The 22748-nt window shown below is 39.6% G+C and overlaps 1 protein-coding gene across 7 annotated transcripts in view; it reads left to right on the forward strand.

The window, feature by feature from the left end:
- Positions 1-22748, forward strand: part of OSBPL3 (oxysterol binding protein like 3) — a 166961-nt gene that overhangs the window by 110389 nt on the left and 33824 nt on the right. For 5 of the 7 annotated variants that reach the window (XR_013995393.1, XM_081080271.1, XM_081080272.1 and 2 more), the window contains 7 exons: positions 892-1059; positions 1648-1771; positions 3308-3411; positions 3618-3710; positions 4987-5143; positions 14253-14383; positions 17665-17772. Coding sequence is in view for 6 of the 7 variants with exons in the window: in XM_081080271.1 (XP_080936397.1) it covers positions 892-1059; positions 1648-1771; positions 3308-3411; positions 3618-3710; positions 4987-5143; positions 14253-14383; positions 17665-17772 (885 nt within the window). In the remaining variant the exon portion in view is untranslated. The remainder of the gene's footprint in view (positions 1-891; positions 1060-1647; positions 1772-3307; positions 3412-3617; positions 3711-4986; positions 5144-14252; positions 14384-17664; positions 17773-22748) is intronic. The other 2 variants (XM_081080276.1, XM_081080275.1) reach the window with 1 other exon arrangement.

Genomic DNA, 22748 nt, shown 5'->3' on the forward strand with positions numbered 1-22748 from the left:
ATCTATCATTTTTCATTTTGAAAATATTAAAATACCCTCATACGCACACAAAAATGTTGACTATCAAGAAATAGCTATGGTGCATAAATACTTATGATATTCTTTTTAGTACATTTATTGTACATTTGAAATATAATAAAAGTTACTAGTTACAAACATTATTCTTCATGAAAATTAGACATTGATAGATATTCATTTATGGAGAGAATGGCTAAATGTGTGTGTGTGTGTGTGTGTGTGTGTGTGTGTGTGTGTGTGTGTGTGTTGAAAAATCCTGGAAATCACCGATCATACTTCACCAGATTTTTTTCAATTTCTGAGGGCAGGAGAAATGTTCTTTTAAATAACCTTCACATTCATTGACACGTATTCCTCAGCAATATATTCTTTGTCAGAGAAGATTAACAAGGTTAAGTAGTTTAGGAAGAATTTACTAATGCATTTGAGTTCAGAGAAGATTGATCTTTAAAGTCTGGATCATAAAAGAGTTTATAAAGAAAGAGGGCACTAATATTTTCAGTAGGAAAAGGAGAAGTTGGAACAAGAGAGCTTGGAAATGCTTTAAGAGACAGGCAAATGTAAATTTCAGTTTATTTGTTGTTTAATGTAATTGATACTATTTTGCTTTCTTAATAATAGCATAACAATTGGACCTTTTCATAGAAAGCCTAAATATAAAGTTTACGAAGACCATTTTTACTCTCCATTTCCTCCTCAAACTTGTTCCCATTGATCCCATAAATGTAAACTAAGTCAATAAGCTGCTATTTCTACGTTTCTGTGTGTGCCGGTCTGACAAGAGAGGGTGTCAGGAGTAACCTCAATTTGATGAAGAATCCTTCTTTTCAGCGAATGAAGCTATGGTTTCCTTCTTTCAACTTAACAATTTAGGTAAAGTCAGAAGAAGCCTTTGATGAGTGGGTATCCAAGCTCCGCCACCACCGAATGTATCGTCAGAATGAAATCGCTATGTTTCCACACGAAGTTAATCACTTTTTCCAGGCGTCCACCGTCACAGACTCTTCATCTGTTGTCCTGGACTCCATTTCAAGTAGAAAGGTAATAGTTTGCTGATAATGAATCTAAAAGAAGGGGTGGCTTTGGGTGGTGGAGTCCCAGGTTGGCCGGGTGGTGTCTGAAGAAGGAAAGGTGTGCGGGGAGGAGCAGGGAAGCTTGAGCTGGTATTTAAGGTGTCTGTCTGCCCAGTCAGTCAGAACCAGGGCCCAGGGAGCCCCTGTCATCATTGGGATAGTAACTAAAGAATAGCCCTGAGGAATTGAATAGCCCTGAATGCTTCACCAGTTTGACTTTGCTTTTCTTATCTGGTTGTAAAATGCAGTAGGTACATTTATCGCTTTACAGGATTGCAAAATCTCCCAACATTTATATCATTTTTTGATATGATTATCATTTGACCCAAGAAGAACTTAAGGATTGCAGTCCAAGGCCTCAGAGCATGGTATGCCTAAGCTGGACTGTCGGCTGGAGCTAAGGTCTCCAGTGGAGTGCTTTGCTAGAACCTTCTTCCTCATTACAGGCAGATGGCTTCCATTAGCAACTAACCCACGTTGTTATCCTTTTACCCTAATGTGTTCCGACTGGGCTCTGTTTTCATTTATAATGTACTTTTTTATATTTGTGGAACAGCGCAGCAGTTTATCAAAGCAGAATTCGTTTCAAACTGGAAGCCATTTATCATTTTCTTGTGGTGGTGAGACTCGAGTGCCATTATGGTTACAGTCTTCAGAAGACATGGAAAAATGCTCAAAAGGTAGAGTGACTTGAAACCTCGGCTTCTTTCTGTCATGGCTCTTAGATGATACTGGTTTAGTATGTACACCGCAGATGAATTTACATGCTTCCCCGTCACTGGTCTACATTCTGTCTCATATTTTACTTATTAAGTTTGCACTCATAATTACCCAAAGACACTTTCCTTGCAGAGCTTTACATCTTCAGCTGGGTGTGCATGCAGACAGGTTTTCTTTTCTGTTCTTGACTAATGCCTGATTTCCACGTGGGCCTACTCAATCACAGTCTCCAGGGCTGGGGTCTGCACAGCTCTCCATTTTTATTAAGTGCCAAACATGATTCTGATGCACATCCAAGATTGAGAATCACTGTTGTAGAGGTGAGTGGGTGAACCAAATGGAGCTCCCTACAAACCAGTGTTCTCTACCCTGGCTGCACATTAGAATCACCAAGAGAGCTTTTAAAATGCAAGAATACCCAGGCACTGACCCCTCTCTTTACAGTGGCCTAGATTAGGGCCCTGGTATCACTAATTTTCTAAAGTTCCCTAAGTGATTCTGGTAAGGAGCCAGGATTGAGAATTCTTGCCATTAGGGAGCTGAGCGTGCTCAACCTTAATTAGCTAAGAATCACCCAGGGAACTGAAAAAACAAACCAAAAAAATCACCAATGGGATTGAGAGTGTTCTGATTTCGTTGTCTGGGGATGGAACATGGACACGTGTAATTTAAAAAACAAATTCTCAGGCCCAACCCAGGTAGACTGAGTCAGAAACGTTGTTGGATTCCCAACGATCTGTGGTTTGACAGGTTCTCCAGGTGTTTCTGATGATACCAACATTAGAGAGCCACTATCTTAATGCATTTGGGTTTTGATTCCTTGGCAGAAACAACTACCATCACCCAGCGAACAGCAAACTGTGGGCTATTTTTGAGTTAGTGACTCAAGAACTGGTCCAAGAATACTTTTAGGTCCTCCAAGGTCAGTCTGAAGGGGGTCATCAGGATCCTCATGCAGGTCCACGATTGACAAAGTTATCCTTAGCGACCAGTACAACCTTCATTTTATTTTCAATCATTTAACTTGTATGGGGCTTTATAATCAGAGAGTGACCCCCTGTTATTGAGTATTAGAAACGATGATGATGATGGTGATGATGGTGATTATGGCTGATTCATTTAATATTTACAAGGTGCCAGCATTCTCAAAGTGTCCTGGGCATATCAGCTCATTTAACTCATAGCTGTCCTGTGAGTTAGGCATATAATTATCTTCATTTTCCAAATGAGGAAACTGAGGCACAGAGAGTTATATAAATTGCCCAAGATTCACAGGTCATTCCATGTATTCAAACGGAGGCATCCTGGCTCTCCAGATCCATGCTGTTCACCACAGCCGTCTACTGCCTCTCTTGTAAAAAAGGAAGTAAAAGTTTTCTATTCTAACAGATGTAAATCAACTATAGATAAATAAGAAAAGTAGCTGAGGCTAGCAGAGTGAAGCCTGAATGCCAAGATAAATGCTTCTCAATCCGCCATTTGCTTTCGTCCCACAGACCTGGCACATTGTCATGCCTACCTGGTGGAAATGAGCCAGCTCCTCCAAAATATGGATGTCTTGCATCGGACATATTCAGCACCAGCTATCAACGCCATCCAGGTGAGCCAGCTCCCTCTTCTGTTTCCATTCTGACATTCTTCTGCTTTCCTTTCTCCTCCCCACCTTCCACTAACAGTGGGATCTTGTCTGGTCAGTGGCATTGGCCAAGTGTCAAAGGGATGGAGGTGGTCACTTTGCTGTGCGTTTCCCCCCCTTGGTTTGGTGGACCTTACTGTCTGTGCTCTCTTTCCTGTTTTAAAACAAAGGGTGGAGCTTTTGAAAGTCCCAAAAAGGAGAAAAGACCACACAGGAGGTGGCGGTCCAGAGCTATTGGCAAAGATACTAAAGGAATGCTGCAGGTAACCATTGCTTCCCCAACGGGCTGGTTTCTTCATTGGCCCTGCTCTGCGTGCCACCTGCTGAGAGCTATTTGGACTCAGGAGAATAGATAAATGAATATTCCCTCAACTATCCTGTGCAGACAGATGAAAGCAGTCACTTGGATTTTCTGGTACTAGAATAGGCATGGAATGGATATTGGGTAAGGGGAAATGGCATAAGATTAGGGGCACTGCAGCCATTTCTACAGCTTAGGTTTCCCCTGCTTGCCCGCTTCCCTGTTTGGGTCGGCGCTCTGACCTATGTCTTCTGCTGCTGCTCAGTGGATTCCTCATCCCTCTGAGCCTACTGGCTGGAGTTTCTGGGAACAGGACATTGTGCAGACACTCTTCTGCTTCTTGTCTCCAACCTCCCAATTTCCCATCAGAGGTGTACTGTGTCATACTAGCCACTGACTCTCCCAATGCATAGCTAAGCCAGAGGCCAAGATTTGCAGCTTGGCCATTGCATATTAAATTGTGACATTGTTAAGGTCTAAATAAATCAGAAAGTTATGGATAGGCCATCTGCTATATTCTTGTATACTCTTTGATTCAAAGCACTTTATACTTAAACTTAACTTTATACTTAAACTTAAATACTTTCAATGTAAAGAATAATTTGTGTACAAATATGTGAAAAGTTAGTTCATTTTATAGAAACACCAGGAGCAAATAAAGAAACCATTTTTAAACCTACGCTGTATTAACAACCTCGATCCTAGATGATTATTGCTTGGAGGCAGGAATTAAGTACAAATGAGAAAGAGCCTGGCAGCTTTCGCTGTCATCTTCAACCTATAGCTTTAATGCTTCTATCATTTCCAAAGAATACAGCAGTCCTCTCTTATCCATAGTTTTGCTTTCTGTGGTTTCAGTTTCCTGCAGCCAACTGCAGTCTAAAAATATTAAATGGAAAACTCCAGAAATAAACAATTCATGTGGTTTAAATGGCGTGCCTAGATGGTTCAGTACTATCCATGGTTTCAGATATCCTCTGGGGGTCTAATCCCCACAGATAAAGATGGACTAGTGTATGTGATTTCTCACCCATTTTTATTTTTTGCAAGAAGCCAACGCAACTTGCAGAAGAAAGTGCTTTCCTGAGTTTTCATTTACTTTTCTTATAAGTAATCACTCAATAGAAAGACTTACCTGTATAGTGTTCTTCTCTTACTACTTTCCAATCTTAGAAACATGTAAATACACTAAGCAATTTGCATCTGAAAACAAATATCTCCTTTTGGTATCACTTCAGGTTCCTAAACATTTTCCTGGCCAACCAAGACTACATTCCTCCAATCCTAATTTATCAACACTAGATTTTGGAGAGGAGAAGAATTCTTCTGATGGCTCTGAAACCTCATCAGAGTTTTCTAAAATGCAAGAAGATCTGTGTCATATTGCCCATAAAGGTAAATGAATTTTCTTTCTTCCTAATGTGTTTGATGAAAATGTTAAATGCATGTTTGAATGTGGGAGGTCCTTGGGAGAGGGAACTTTAGTTGGATCATTTCTGATCTATTGAGATTTGGGGCAACCCAATTTTTATTTTATTTCCCTGGGAGTAGGGAGAGTATTGGCAAGAAGTTTCTTTTTAATCCCTTAGGGGAGATAGTGAGAGCATTAGGTATAATTTAAAAGCTGAGCAATTCGCATGCTGCTGATGGGGGTATAAGCTGATACTATTCTGGAGGGCAATATGACATAATGTTTCAACTTTTTTTTTTTTTTTAATTTGCCTATCCAGCAACTCCACACTGAAGAATTCATTTGTAGAAATTAACTTAAAAATTTATCCCAATAAAGATATCCAAAAATTAGAAATAAATATTCAACATCATTGGCCATTAGGAAAAGGCAACTTAAAACCATAATGAGAGATTATCACACACGTAATAGAATATCTAACATATAAAAAATATATTGATAGTACCAAATGCTGGTGAGGATACAGAGAACTCATACATTTCTGGTGGTAATGCAAAATGGTACAGCCACTCTGGACAATTGTTTGGCAGTTTTATATAAAACTAAATACACTTACCATACAACCCAACATTTACATTCCTGGGCATTTATCCCAGAGAAAATATAAATTTAAGTCCACACAAAAACTTGTACACAAATGTTCAGAGCAAGTTTATTTGTATTAGCCAAAGACTGGAACAACCCAAATGTCCTTCAACAGATGAATGGTTAAACAAACTGTGGTACATCTGTGCAATGGAATACTACTCAGCAATATGAAAGAGCAGACTCTGGTTATACACCAGTTGAAGGGACCTCGAGGGCATCATGCTGACTGAAATCATACACATAGTGTATCCACTTATTAACATTTTTGAAGTGGTAAAATTATAGAGATGGAGAAGAGATTAGTTGTCACCAGAGGTTAGGGACAAACAAGGAGGAGAGGGAAAGGGGAAAAGTAAGGGTGTGATTATAAAGGGGTAGCAAGAGGGATCTTGGTGGTGATAGAAAGGTCTGTATCCTGATTCTGGTGGTGGTTCCATGAATCTACACATCGCATCAAATTGCATTGACCAGTATTTACACACGTATACACAAATGAGAGCATGTAAAACTGGTGAAATCTGAATAAGAGCTGTAGTTTATACCATTGCCGATTTCCTGGTTTTGATAGTGTACCGTGGTTAGGTAAGGTGTTACCACTGTGGGAAACTGGATGTAGGGTAGCCGAGACTTCTCTGCGCTGTGTTTGCAACTTCCCATGAGTCTATAATACTTTCAAAATAAAACGTGTAAAAATGAATTAAAAATAACCTAAATGCCCAAGAATAAAGGGATTGGATTTTTTTTAAATGCAATATAATCGTATGATAGAATCGTCAATAGCCACATAACAGTGGTAGCCATCGATATTGAGCTCATAGCTGTCGCGTCAGGTATTTATTCAGCACTTTACGTGCACCTTTTCATTTAATTCTAGCAGCCACCTAGGGAGCGGGCATTATCGTAATCTCCACTGAGCAGATAAGAAAGCTGAGGCTTAGAGAAGCCAAAGAACTCCCGGAAGGTCATATGGTAGAAAGTAGCCAGCCTGAGACTTAAATCCTAACTGGCCTGACCCCAGTCCAAGCTCCTTACCTGGTGTCTCACTGCCCTTACACATGGGGTAGCCAGGGTTATTTTTATAGACATAGAAGGATGTGCACAGCATGCCAGTAAGTAAAAATATAAGGCCACAAGATGATATATAGGTATGATCCCTTTTTTTCTTGGAAAAAATAAACTATGTAAACCTGGCATATATAGGCACACTCGAAAGTTTGAAAGGATATACACCAGCATTTTAGTGATAGAAACTGGAGTTAACAAGTAGTAATTATATTCTTTCTGCTTACATTTTAAAATTTCTTATCTTTATCATTTTGAAGGGAGAGAATGGGTTAAAAGTTTTTAAGTGGGAGGGGTGTTTGAAGGAGGAAAGAAGACATTCCCTCTGTTATCTTGCTCTCCTAGCCCTGTAGTTTTCTTCCTTCACATTGGTGGTTCTTCAGCTCTCTTCTTCTCTTACCCTACAAACATAAAATATACTGGGTATGAGGAGGCCATTTCATGCTCTTTGCAGACTCTTGTCCTAGTTCCCACTAGAACTTTGTCAGTGTTTTGCAGTGCTGTTGTATGATCCACCTGTAAAGTGGGCAGAATTGCCTGCCCCACACCTTTAAAGCTCTTCATACACCCCTTGTGTGTTCTCCACCGTTAAAGGATCCATTGTAATTAGGGCATGGCATTTTAGATTTTGTGGGAGAAAATTCCTATAAAACACCATTACTTTTTAATAATATGGACTGTCTTTTTGAAAAAGAGAAAAGACGGCTTCCCAGCAGAAGGGAAACAGCCTGAATTGTACCTACATTGAAGAAGCTGCTTCCTCAGCAGGTCGGAGGTTGCCATCTTGAGACCATCTATTGATCCTGTCCTCCTGCAGAGAGCTCAACCTCAGGGACAGTCTCTAATGGACCTCAGCCAGCTGTTCTGTCTTTCAGGCTTTGTGAAAACCAGCTGGCTGCAGAGCTGCCACATACCTAGACGAGGTCAAGGTTTGTGCTCCAGCAAAGGTCCAGGCACACTTATTCCACAAACATCTGGGCTTACCGACAGCAGATTCTACAGGGAACCTGACAAACTGTGTTCCGTTCCTATGGTATTAAATAAAGTCCATGCAGAGACTGAAAGATCTCTGGGAATCGCTTACACAGGCTGTAGCTCAGAGGCCTCGTGGAATAGAGATAGCGCTCCGGTTTGCGCCAAGTCCTGTGACCTTGCATGCTTTCTGACTTCCGTACATTCAGACTCAAAGCATCTTCACCTTTCTTCCAGTGTAAGCCTGATTTTGTTACTGACACTTTTGATTGTACTTTCTTGGCTGCATCACGAATCTATTGACTCTGATTCTGGAGCCGCTGAACTAAAGATAAGAATTCTACGGATGTTATAACGTGCTGTATTACCTACTTTTCCTTCAGCTTGTTAACTGCATTGGAACCCTTCCTGTTTTGTAGAAGTTAGAGCAAATGGTAGGCAACCAACATTTAGCCATCCTAAAAAGTCTTTGTTGTGTACTATGGACTATAAATTTGATTTTTATGGCATATTGCTGAACTAATTCGCATTGGTTCACGTGTCTGGCTTTGTGTATATGCTGGCACATATAAGCAAACAAAGAACAAAATATACTAAAATCTAAAAGTCATAAGTAATTTACATTATATATATTAGCCTTTACGTTTCCCAAATTGTATTTCATGGAACACTTTACCCATAGCATGCTTTACAAACAAAAGAATTCCATGATTAAAAACGTTGCTGACTATGGTCCCCTTTGCATTTACACAAGAAACAGTCTATATTAAAGGCCCTGAGAAGTCCTGCAGCAGAAGTCCCATTAGCTTTGTTTAACTCAATGATTTTCAATGTAATTTGGGAAATTCTTCTTCCTCCCTCCCGAACAGCTCTCAGCTATTACCACCCTGGAACTAAAGTTCCTAAAAAGCATTCTTTAGGAAACACTGAAAATAGTAAGCCATTTTGGAGCTAACACTCTATTACCAGCAGAGACAGAAGACAGGCATTCATTCTAGGCCACCTCTGTCACTGACTAGCTGTGGGACTCTCACCTCACTGGTTAACTTCTCTGGGCCTCAGTTGCCTCATCTGTTAAATATCCTAAGTGGTTGTCCTGACTCTTTTGGCTCTCAAATTCTGTAATTATCTCTTATGATTAATTATTTTGCACTCAATAGAAATAATTTCATACTGTTGCTTATTGGTATAAGAGTATTTATGACAGAGTGTTCTATTAGTAATAGAAACAAATTACTGAATTAGGTGAGTAGATTTAGGGTGGGAAAGCAAGGAATTGTGTAGGACAGGGGTCAGGGTCCTCCAAGTGGAAGTGGATGTTCATGTTCTCCCTTGGAAGGGAAAAATAAATGAAGTTTTACAGATACTTCTGCCGTCTGTGGAAGGTATTTCCATTGAAAGAGATCTCCATTTACAAGTGTAAAGGCTAGCCCCGTGTTTCCCTGAAAAATAAGACCTAGCCGGACAATCAACTTTAATGCGTCTTTTGTAGCAAAAATTAATATAAGACCCGGTCTTATTTAACTATATTATTTATTATAGTAAATTAAGACCAGGTCTTACATAATATAATGTAATATAATATAGTATAGTATAACAGAGTATAATATAATATAATATAATACCGGGTCTTATATTAAGTTTTGCTCCAAAGGACACATTAGAGCTGATTGTCTGGCTAGGTCTGATTTTCGGGGAAACATGGCAGTAGGACAAAATTAAACGCTTATCAGTTTTGTATTGTTCCTGGATTCTTTTCCTGTGTTGACTTTTAATTGGATAGTCATTTTTTTGTCTGTTTGTTTGTTTTGGGTTTTTTTTGTTGTTTTTTTTGTGTGTGTGACAGTGACATCACTTTCATAGATTAAAAACTAAAAGATATACATAACTTAAAAACCAAGTCATTTATCAAACATAATTTAGAATAGTGCATAAAAATCTGTGGAGTAATTGTGTTTATGTAAATTACCATCAGTAAATAAGTAGGAACATTTAATTAAATTACCTAATATGTCTAAATTTAAAGAACCATTCAGCTAGAACACGGGTTGATGTATTTTAAAACCATGAACATCCTGTGAAGTTTGAAAATTAGAGGAAGCAGATTACAGAAGATCCAACAACCCCAGATAGTTTAGGTATGTTAACATTTTAAAGAAAATTCACCAAAATGTGGTTTTCATTAAAAACGGGGAAAGAAAAATGATGAGTCCTACTGGGAGTTGGCTGCTGTACAACAGCGTATTCTGTCACTGGTTCGTCAACCCCCTCCTGACATGTGGGCACGATCCACACAGACAGATGTGAAAACTGAGGATTGATCCAAAATTTAAATGGCAGCTAAGTGGTAAAGGTAGGATTTCGGTTCATGTTTGCCTTATTATTTCTTAACCTGGTATCACACTGCCGCTGTAGGGTGATGTCTGTGATTTTCCTGTCTTCTTCAAGATCTTATTCTTTCCTAATGCTGAGAATCTTCTAGAGAAGGAGCTTATTTAAAAAGAGAGCTCAGGTAAATTAAGAGTCCAGGTGTCCTTCCTGACCAGCTTTGGCCATCCAAACATGCTGTCTGTACTCTCCCCATCTAACTCCATAAATGGACGGCATGGGCGCCTGTAGGAACGGGAAGGGGACTGATCACCAAGAGTCGGTTGTATGGTGCTTATGGCATTCTATTCAAAAACACAACCTGTGCCCCCCTCTCCAAGTCCAGTGAGGGGGACAGTCTGGGAAAGAGATGAGTAAACAGAGATGCCATAATTGCCTTCCGAAATTTATCTGGACACCAGATGAAAGAGGAAGTCGTTCTGTTTACCAATGAGGAGACACTGAGATAAATGTCAACTTCGGAGAAAAAAGGGCTTTCTTACCCCTAGAAGAGTCTGAAGACAGACTGGACTGCTTTGGGAGACAGCAAATGCTCTGAGAAGCGTGGGCCCGAAGGCCGTTTGACAAGAAAAGTTAGAGATGGAGTGCAGTGGGTCATTCTGCGTGGTGGTAGCCTTCGTGATCTGAGATTCTTTGTAGCTCTGAGCATCTAAGACTTTGGATGCAGTCTTGTTTATTATCAAATATCCATAGCTCTGATACACGCACTTGGATCTTTCCTTTTTTCTTTTTCTCTAGCATCACGTTAGAAATTAGGAAGAAAACACTCCTGTCACAGAGAATATTCCTGACCTCTGGGCTCATATGTCTTTAACGATTACTATAACTATGGGCTCCCATGAGCAGCCTCTCCTCATTGCTGTGTGTGTGCTGGCTCATTAGGAGGCTGTGAAGGACTATTTGAATGTCCTCTGAGCAGGCCTAAACAGTCATTGAAGAAATGTAATACATGGGCATCTGGTCTTCTGAGCCCCTTTGTCAGGTGGTTTAGAAAGGGCTTTAGACCTTAAAATTAAATATAGTGACTATATGTGTATTTTTCTGCTTATTTTATGCCCACCACTGTCTTGTCAGCTATACGTTTTGAACCAAAAGGCGTATGTTCTGCCAGTTTAAAAATTTTCATAGGAATCTTTTAATTTGGTTGAATGCCTTGCTTTCCTGCAGGCCATCTGAAAGCCAGAGGAATTGATTTAGTAAAGTGGCAGCCAGCTGAGTGCCACGTTTATTTCATTTAGAGCAATAAACAGGACAGTGAAAAAAAATTTTTTGTCACTGTGTAAGGTGATAGATGTTAACTAGACTTATTGTGATCATTTTGTAATGTGTACAAATATCAAATCATTATGTTGTACACCTGAAACTAATATAATGTTATATGTCACTTGTACCTCACTTAAAAAAAAAGAAAAAAATTGTAATAATAAACTGAAGATAACTTACAAAAAAACCCCACACATGACAGTGAAGGGGTTTCCCCCAGGGGCCCTACTCAGAAGGGCCTGGATATCCTGTGGCGCTGCAAAGAAGGGGGTGCCTAGCTAATAAATGCAGTGAGTTAACTGCGGGGTTTGTTGCTTTCCAGCTGAGGCTGCTCTTCTACTGCTCAGCAGATTCTGGTTAATCTCATTCACAGACCTCTACCCTGCATGCACTTGTTTACAGGTGTCCTGGCAAGAGACTAAAAAATTCTCCGAAAACTGCTGCCCATATTTTAAAAGACTGCAGGTCACCACAACTTTCATTATCATGTGTTTCTTTTATCAGCATCCCTATTATTATTGCAGTGACATTCTTTATTATGTGCTATGTATTGGGTTAAGTGCTTTGCCTGCATTATCTTGTTTCATCCCCATAATGATCTTATAAAGTAAATGCTGTTATTATCCCCATTTACAAATAAGCGACCTGGGGTTCAGGTACATCATATACTTGTCCAAAGTCATACAATGAGTAAGTGATGGAGCTGGGAAGAAGCCAGGGCTGATGTCACAGTCCACACTATTGGTCAGTCTCTTATGCTGCCCATTATTTTGCTCTATTGAATTGCTCCAATCAGAGAGTTAAGTGTGTTCTGTAGACATTATGAGAAAATTTAGTACCTGTTGACCCTGACCCATCGTGTGTCGACAGAAGCACCGTAATTTGTGTTTTTAAACAAATTGCTTATTGGTACTATGACTGTGAAGATACTCTAAGTCTATCACTAAATACCACAACCTCAGACAAGTTTAGCAACAACCTATAGAGAGGCTCAGTTGTCCTCGTGGCTGTGCAATGAAGGAAGTAAGTCAATAATACGTATTTAGTTTCTGTGATACTAAATAGGCCACTCTTGAATAACAATACCTCTAAAAATGCAGCCTTGTGGAATTCAATAATATGCCAGGCCATTTGAGAAGGATGTCTGTTCCTTCTTCCTGCCCTTCTGAAACAAAATGTAATAAATGAAATTGGAAAAATAATATTCAAATGTGATAGCCATCATCTGTAATTTAAATGGCAGTCTCCTCATCCGTAGGAGGTGACTTATACATTCTGGGATCAAAACCGGCTGAATGTTTTGCTGTTTGTGTGAATGGTTTCTAAAACGTCAGTTCAGGCATCTGAGCGCCTAATGGTGCTAAGCTCTCATTGTACCTGAACGCTCACTGAAGTGGGCAGACTAGCCGACTGCCCAGTTTAGAGGTAGGAAATTCTGGGTCAAACAGCTGGAAGGACTAATAAGGAAGAGGGTAGGTAGCACCCTATGTATTTTTGAAATTAATTCCAAACTTACAAATGTCAAGAATAATACAGAAAAACACTTCTCGTATATACTTTACCCAAATTCACCATTTTTAATATTTTGCCACATTGATTTTCTTTCTTTCTACACACATCCACATGCCTGTGAGCTTATTTTTCTCAACTGGGTGAGAGTAGAAATCAAACGTCATGTCTTTTTTTACACCTTTGCACCCTGTAGTGTGTATTTCCTAAGAAGAGGGATATTCTTAACCACAGTTTAGTTATGAAATTCAGGACATTTAGCATTGAGGCAGAACTTTTACTTATTTTACCTTCCATATTGGAATGTTGTCAGTTATCCCAATAATGTCCTTTGGTAGCACTTTTTCCCTTAAGCATAGACAGGATCTAGTCCCTGATTATGTATTACATGTAATTGTCATGCCTTTTTAGTCTTCTTTAATTGGGAGCAGTTCCTCTGCCTGTCCTTCTCTTTGATGAAATTGACATATCGGCCACGTTTTAAAAATAGGATGTTCCTTATTTTAGGGTTGTCTGATGTTTCCTCATGATTCCCCACTGGCATGCAACAAAAATGACAATGTGTCTTTTTCAGGGCATTACACCTGAGCCATTCTCACTGGAGGTTAATTTTAGTCGCCTAGTTAAGGTGATGTCTTGTTTCTCCACTGCAGTTTTACTATTTCCCCCCTGAGAACAAATTAGCTTTTGTTTCCAAACATGTCCAGTCTTTGGGGATACAAACAAAACTAACTGTTGATAATTGAGTATGGTCACAGAAGTATGGTCCTTTCAAGTGTCAAAATATCTTGATGATAAGTCACAAAATCAAGGAATTTTATAGTGGATAGGGGCTTTGGAATTGACAAATGTGTGTAATTTTTAATATTTTGTAGATTTTTTTTTTTGCAGCATTTGGGTTCACAGCAAAACTGAGCTTATAGAATTCCCATATACCACCCCCCCGCACACATGGCCTCCATGTGTCAGCATCCCACCAGAGTGATTATCTGTTATAATCAGGGAACTTACCCTGACACACCGTTATTATCCAGAGTCCACAGTTTACATTAGGGTTCACTGTTGGTGTTGTAGTATACCTTCCAGATGCGGTTTTTAAAAGTCAATTCAGAGTGTACCTTTGCCGCACTCAAAATACACAGGGTCATTACTTTTCTAAGTTCTTTTATAAGAAACTCATCTCTCTGTATCTTGTTTTTAATTATGCCTCTTCCTTTATTCCTTTTATGATTTTTTTTTTAATCTCTATAGTTTACTTCACTCTAAGGTCAACTTTTAATACCATATCAACCGAGAGAGAGAAACTGAAGCAGCTGATGGAGCAGGATGTGTCCTCGTCCCCCTCTGCCCAGGTCATTGGCCTGAAACGCGCCCTGTCATCCGTAAGTTACACGTCAATGTCACCGAAATGCCTGACAACATGTCCAGGCTCGTGAATTTTTTAGATTTTCCATCTCCACGGTTGTGTTGAAAATTCATGAGCAAACCAAACAAATTATCCAAATTATAGGCTAATCTTTCATCAGATCTGCTTATGCTAAAGATAAAAACTAAGCCTATTTTAAATCGTCGTAGCTAGTATTTCACTGAGTATTAGATACTTCACATTTGGGTTCCTCCTCTTTATCTTGATTTTTCTGTTCTGTAAAGATTTTTGTGTGTGTTTGTGGGTGTCTGAGTGACATTCGTTTGTCTATGCTTACAAAGTCAGACAGTTTGGAGATTTCTATACCTAAGACTTCACAAGCATAGACTGACTTTCCAAACAACAGGCAGCAGAGTGAAATTTGAAATTCACACTCTTGTTATCTTCTCTGTTGTGCATACTGATCCTATTTACCGCTCTTCAAAGATGTGAAAATTATTTTGTTTGATTTGATAGCACAAAACATTTAGCTTCCCCCCACCCATGGGCAGAGAGAGGTGAGTCATATGGAACTTCAGGGAGTCATTCTGCTTTGTAGCAACAGTAAGCCATTCTGTCATTCATTCTTTCTCCTTTTTTTCATCGATTCCAGTTTATTCCTCAGAAGAGTTGGGTACCATTGAAGTGCAGGGTCCTTGAACTCTATTTTTAATAGCTGATGTTATCTGGTTACTCACTCTGTATCTATCTAAAAGCTGGAGAACTTTTAAAATAACATACCTATTTGCTCCTCTCCTTTGCTTGTACTTTGGAATTCCAACGGTACACACAACGGTACACACCAGAATGCGTGCACACCTGTGAAGTTACCATCTGAAGCAATCCTGAACTTTCTATTTAGGGTCTGGTAGGGGAGATGGATTTCAGGATCTTATTTTCAGAAGCCAATGCAGGCACTGAGAGAACTAGAAAATAATCCATTCGTGTTTTCTATCATCATGTCACCGAGAAAACTAACGTTCTGGTATAATGTTAATGGTAAATACATTACCGGTAGTACATGTTATTGTGGTAAAATTCTTAAGGACTATTCATTCACTCAGTCCGAGTATGTTACCTTTGAAAGAAAGAACAAATAAAGTGGACCGACTCCATATATAGTCCTAACGTGGTCTGCCCTTCCAGACCCCGAGTTCTTCAGGTCAGAGATAGAAACACCCCTTTTCAGATGATAGTGGACAGGCAGATACACACTGGATGCTATTTTGGTTTGAGAGAAGCAAGGAGGTTCTTATTTTTTTTTTAAGTTTATTTTTCAGTGGTAAAAAACATTTCTTCTTGTTCTCAGTAGGTTGGCTTTTAGTACATTTAGAAGGTACCTCAGTTGTATGGGCTCCCGAAGTCCCTTTCATTGTGATGTCCTCTCCCTTTCCCTCCTCCAGTGGAGATCTGCTCTCCTCTAGTTAATCTGCTTGTTTGGTAGAGGCCACGGAGATGTGTTTGGCCGAGGTATCCTTGGTCAAAGTTGTCCACTCTCACCCATGTTTAGGATTTTGGAAACTTAAGATAAAACATAATGATCCTTTCTTTCCTTTTTCTCTTGGATTCCCAATCAGAGTCAAGACTTTGTTAAAATAAAATTTTAGAGTCATCTCAGAGCTATTAGAATGGATATGTTTGTGTTGTATGTGCAATCTTGATATTTTTCTTTCTTCTGCCTATGGCTTGCAAAGGAAAAAAAGAAGCTACTACAATAACACATGTTTCAGCCCATATTAAGATTCTAGCCACTGGTATAGATTCCAGCCCCTTATCCTAAGATACCAGTGATATATGGTAATAATGTCTGTTTTTGTGTGTTTAAGAAACATTTACTCAGTGTTTCCTAAATGAGTCTCAGGAATTTCCAAATAACCTATTCCATCCATGGGTACTAACAAATAAAGCCAACAGTTTTGTTTGTGATCCAGGCCGTGGATTGGACAGTACCACATCCTTCTGTGTTCTTAGCAGGTGGACCCTGTGGGCCCTGATGGATGGGAAAGGCTCTGAGATACTTGGAAGAGTGTCAGGAAGACAGCTAACAGGATTGATCCTGTACAAGCACCTGGGGAGCTGACTATGGGAGTGTCTGGGGGGGACAATCAGTGAACGTGTCCCTTTCCAAAGACAGATCATTTGCAGAACAGTGGGGTCATGAAGCATGCAGAATATCAGCATGAAAGAAACATCTTCCTTTACCATCAAGCCAGTTCCTTACTAGCTGGGAGATTGGGATAGGGAATCGGACCATCCCAGGTAGAGATAAAAGAGGTCCAGGTGGGCTCACGTGTTCTCCGATCTCACAACCCCCCATTCCATGATTCTTAGCCCTGATCCAGGTAAGTTCTTTTTTTTTTAAATAAAATATCTTAATCATGAAGAATGAATAAAACAATCAACACCTATATTAGGAAACAGTAAAATTAATCCTCCAAAAAATCCTACTTCCCAGCATACTTCCTAAGATCCAATTCAACTGGTGTGATAATTAAATAACATTAAATTATGGCCAATCTTAAAGGGTGAGAGAAGCATCTTTTTTAAAGATGAGAGAAGCTTGGAATCATTAGGGAGGGCGCTGGCCAAAGAGACTACATCGCAGGTTCCAGAGCCACAGATTCAGCTGAGGATAGAAAATATTCTTTAAAAAATTGTTACGGTGTTGCTGATGTGTATTACGTAGTCAGGCCTGAAGACGGTTGTGATGGTTGTATCTGTACTGAACATGTACAAACTTTTTTTCTTGTCATCATTTCCTAAACAATATAGTATAACAACTGTTTACATAGCATATACATTGTATTAGATATGGTAAGTAATCTAGAGGTTATTTAAAGTATACGGGAGAATGTGCATAGGTTAACTTGCGAATACTACGCTATTTTGTATAATGGACTTCAGCGTCTGCAGATTTTGGTATCCAAGTAGGGACCTGGAACCCAGTCCCCTGGGGATACCGGGACACTGTAAATACAGCTGGGAGGGAAGAGGGGCTACGAAACCACTAGTCATAATAAGAGCCAAAGTTGTTGGTGATTTCCTTCTCCACTGAAAGGAGAACCTTACTCACCCTTCCTTTGTCTCTGGAAATGAGATTAGAGAAGAGCCATCATTTGCAGAGTTTAATATCTTTTATTTCCCAGGCATATCAGAACCGGAATTCTGTTGGATAGCATTCGAGTAAAAAGTCCAGGGTTCTGTTACGAGGGGCCCACTGCTGTGCTTTTCTGAAACCCTGTTTTTAACATGTTCCAGGCCCTAGCACAAAACACCGATCTTAAAGAACGCTTGTGCAGAATCCATGCTGAGTCTCTGCTCCTCGACCCCCCTGCTGCTGCCAAGTCCAGTGACAGCCTGGCAGAGGTGGGTATGGCTTCTTGTCTGGTAATGTCTCCCCAACCTCACATGGTGCCCTGTCTCCCTGCCTCCCCCTCCTAAGTGCTGTTCACATCGCCGCCTCCCACAGAGGCACAGTGTCTGGGAGTCGTCACCCCCCCCCCAAGGCTTTTTTGAGAGTCTGCTGCTAACTGCATTTTAAATCGGCTGTTTTTCTTCCTCAGAACCCTTCTTCCCTTTGCATTTCTTTCCCCCAGGTTCCTCCTAAGTCTCACCCCTTTTGTTAGGTGACTGGAGTGGGAACTGTAGAGAGACAGACATTATTTTCTCCTGTTACTTCTGAAGAAACCCCAATTTCTCTGACCTTAGTAACCCAGTTTCCTCCCTGCAAGGCTTTTGCTTCCTCTGTGAGAACCACTGTCTTTTTATGCTGCTGTTCCCGTCTTCCTTTCCTGTGATGTTTTTTTCTTTTAAAAGTACAACCTTATCTTCTGAGAGAAAAAAATATTGTATAACAATTGAAGTGTCTTGGTGAGCTATGTTAAAATGTCTTTTTTTAAGACATGGGATGTTTATCCGAAATACTCTTTGAATGTATTCCATATGAGAAATTTCAGAAAAATACAAGTGAATTGCTTGAGAAGTAGAAAAGGGTACTAAGCGTGAAAACTGTTGTTAGCTCTCCCTTTTATTTATATGTCGGCCTCCGATGTGCCAGTTTTTATTAACGAATTTATTAGACTGAGTGCATTTAAGATTAAAACAAATAAGGAAGGTAATATACAAGGTGGGTGTGGGGGTGGGAGGGTGTAAATTTTTAAAAGGAGTTTCTAATGTTTAATCTTAAACCACCCTTTTCCTGTCCTCAAAGAAAACTAAATCCTCACCCTCACGCAGCATCTTCCTTCCTTGGGAAGCTGTTGTGTCTTGTCGGGTGATGAGAAGACTAGAGGCTGAAATCAGTCAGTGCACAGACTGCCAGGCCTAGGTATCCACCCCCATTTGAAGCACAGACTGTGCCACATGCTGCTGGGAAGAAACCCTCTCTTTTGATGGAGTTCCCCTCTCTCTGCAGAGGCTCACTGGCTTCTTATTACTTCTGAGACACAAGTCAGTGGTTGACTATGAAATTCCTCTACACACTCATTCCCCCCAAAGACATCTTTTCACTCAGTTTAGCCCACACCGAAACTGAGTCCCCTGCAGGACGGAGACCCTAAATCTGACCTGTGGTGGTCTTCATTTTAGGCCTGGGCCTAAATGACATGTGGTAACCGGGTGGGCTGTCTCGCGAATCTGCACATTTGCTGAAGCCGGGCCCAGTCACCATACCAGCCATCGTTGAGAGTTGTTTGATGCCAAATGCCATGGTATTCTATGGAGTTTCGTGTCTGCTTCCAGGCAGTGCTTACCTTTTAAGTAGCATTGTCACAGAATTACAGTTCTATGGCAAGTGGACGCTTCATGGGTGGCTTTATGAATTTTGGAAAGGAAACCGAAACGACACGTCTTTTAAAATGCATGTTTTCACATTGATTTCACAAGTAATGTACCTGAAGGCTAAAATGCTGTCAGTGGTCCTGGAGGAAGAGCGATAACATCACCTCTGACTCACACCTTCTGAAACAGACTTCTGGAGTCTTGAGTGGATGATGCAGTTGTCTCATTTATCTCATTCCTCTTTCAGTGGTTTTTCTGTTTTCCATGTTTTATCCTGCTTTTCACAGAGTGACACAGGCTAACTTTCCCAGTAAGGGAAAAGCCACTGTTTCCTCAGGAAATCAGAGAGTGAGTGGAAATGGCTGCCCCAGAGCCTGACAACCCAACTCCAGTTTATTTTTCTTAAGTAGCTCGGAGACACCTCAACCACTGTGGGGAATGACCGTCCCCACAGTGGGTCAGCCCAGGATACTCTGGTTTTAGGGCCACTCACTTTTTTTCCTTACTTTCTGCTACCTTCTGGCTGCACGAATTACCCACCTTTAGTGTTCGAAAATCTACTTGGAGTCTAAAATCTCCTTTCTCCTATCAGAAATTACTCCCACATCTTATCAAATCCTGTAAGTTTATATTTCTGATGGGAACACTTAATATTATCGGGTTATGGGTTCTTAGGTGGTTTTATATTATTGTGTATGCCAAACGAAAGGCCAAGTGACACTGGGGAGAACATTCTAGGAAAACTAAAGTCTATTTAAGAGACGAAGTTAGCAAGAACTTTAAAGAAAAGTCTAAAAAAGAAGGGAACTTAATTCTTTTAACTGCCTGCTTGCTATTTTCCACGTGCATTTGAATGCATTATCTTGCAAAATCATAACTCTATGAGACAAGTGGTGGTTAAATTTTAAGAGACAAGGATACTAAAGCCCAGAGAGGTTAAATGACTCCAGGGCACACAGCTAGTAAGAATTAGAGCTGGGATTTAAATCCACGCCTGAGTCCAGAGTACTTGTTTTCTCAATAGCATCCCCCTGCTTTGTGGTGAGGAAAGACATGCCAAACCAGAAAATAACATCCAGAGCGAAGGTCCAGGAATGAAAATACAGTGGCGATAGTGTAAGAACGGGAAGGGTGATTATCTCAGGTAAAAAAAATATATGATAGAAGCGGCTCAAAAATCAATGGGAAAGAGATGGATTATTCAATCAGTTAGGTTGGCACAGCTCAAAAGCAATTTGGAAAGCAGTTTAAATCTTTCATTCCACACTAAAATGAAGCACTAGTGAATCAGAGTTAAACATAAAAATTCAAACTGAAAAGCATTGATTGAAATACTTATCAAATGGCTAGAGTAGGGAGGACTTCCTAAATGTGGTAGCAATAGGAAAAATTACAAAAGAAATGTTGACTGGATTTGGCTACCTTTTTTCCCCCCTAGGGAAAAAAAGATGGCGTGTATGAAAAAATAAGAATGCAAATAATAGACTAGGGAAAATATTTTCATTGAGAACAACAGACTTAGATAATGCTATGTGGTTGGTGCAAAAGTAATTGCAGTTTAAAAGGTTGAATAAAAATAATTGCAAAAACCGCAATTACTTTTGCACCAACCTAATAAATAGATGAGAATGTATTTAATCTGTAAATAATAAATAATAGCAGGCAAATTATGACCTTAACAAATAAATGGGGGAAAAAGACACAATACACTAAAACTCCCAAATACAGATGTTTTTTAAAAATGTATTTTATTTGGTAATACTTATAAATTCATAGGGAGGTGTAAAGAAATTGGGGGGGGGGGCATGTACCCTGACCCAACCTCCTCCAATGCTAACATCTCTACAGCTAGTTTTTGAAAAAGAAAAAAAGAAAAAATTCAGCCTAATTCTTAACCAAGAAATGTGCATTAAAACAATTAGATTAGCACAAAATATTTCTAAATAAGAGTATTTGGTGTCTTGAAGGGTATAGAGAAAACAGAAGTCCTATTAGTCATTGATGTAATTAGGTAATATATATTTTGCCTTACACATTTTTAATCATTCTAATTCTGAGAATTGAGTCTGAGGAACACTGAGCTACAGTCAGTGACACTTTTGCAAACAGGCTTACCATCTTTACAAATTTGGAAACACCTTTCATATCCAGTAAATGAAATGGTTCCTCTATGCACACAAGTATAATAAAATGTTATCTATCAACTCAAGTTCATGGTCTCAAATGACTGTCAACAGCCTGGGGACAATTTCACAGTAACGGTAAGTGAATGTAGCAGACTATATATAAAGACTATGTACAGCGTGACCCCAGTTTTCCAAACTTAAAGAATCTATACACATATATTTTAATACCAAAAAAAAAAAAAATACACCAACAGGTTAATAGGAGCCACACCTAAGTGATGGGACTAAGTAAGGTTTATTTTATTTATGTTTTTTGTTTTCTATTTTGAACACATATTTCTTTTATCCTCAGAACAAGTGTTAATTTTGAAAAAGAAATGTACTATGGCACACTGTTGTTTGGGGGAAGTTTATAAAATTAGATAGAGATTACAATTATTTCAAAGCAAAGCTATATGTATAAAAAGATTGTAGAGAATTATATCGAAATACTTACAGTGGTTGTTTTAGCGTGATCGGATTATGAGGGTCCCCTCCCTTTTCTGTTGAGTTATCTTTTTGTGATGTAAAAAATAGATAAACAACCACTCATGCTTTACAAACCTGAGGGGATATTATTGAATCGATTAGATCCATATTTTAATAGATGAGGTCCTGTGTTGTCCAAGACACTGCACTGGGGACTTGGGGCTGCTGCAGTCCCGCTGAGGTTTCAGCAGGTATTAATAGGAAGTTGCTAGAAGAATGAAACAGCAGAAAGGGTTAGGTGTGTTATTTTCAGTGTGGATTAGCCAAGAAATCCTTCCTACCCATCAGTCTCAGAGGAGAAAGGTAGAGAGAGCAGGAGTGACTGGTACTAAATTAATTAGTAGAACAAGTAAATAAATCATTAGAGTCTTATGTGGCAGTGGCACACCAAAGAACGATTCTGTTGTTTCAGTGAGCATGAAAGTGGCTCTGTTATTCGCTACAGTGTGTCTCTTCTTTTGAGGAGAGAGACCTCTCCCTTGAGGGTGACAGCTGTGGTACATATTTATAGCTCCTCCAGTGATCTCTTTGTTAGGGTAGGGAAGAAGACTGCTTTTCAGGAAGATATATGGATATTAAAATGTGTAGGATCTTTCAACAAATACCTTGACCAGCTATCTTACTTAGGAAGAATCCAAGAGGAAGGGACACACATTTAAATATGTTCCTAAAGTAAACACTTCACAAAGAGATCGCTTGCCCTTTATGAATTATGAAAATCTGCTGTCATAGCATCCCCATTCTGGGTGTAATTTGTTTAGGAGGCTGAGGACTGTCCTGAATGTGCAACACTTCCAGGAAAGACATACTGTGCTATAACTTTTGTTCCCCACATGATCCTAGGGCTCAACTGCCAGACACATACTGATACAGAAACAGCTCCTTTATGAGCCCAGTGAGAAATGTGAG

This window comes from Rhinolophus hipposideros (assembly GCF_964194185.1).
Source record: "Rhinolophus hipposideros genome assembly, chromosome: 18".
Classification (NCBI taxonomy): domain Eukaryota; kingdom Metazoa; phylum Chordata; class Mammalia; order Chiroptera; family Rhinolophidae; genus Rhinolophus; species Rhinolophus hipposideros.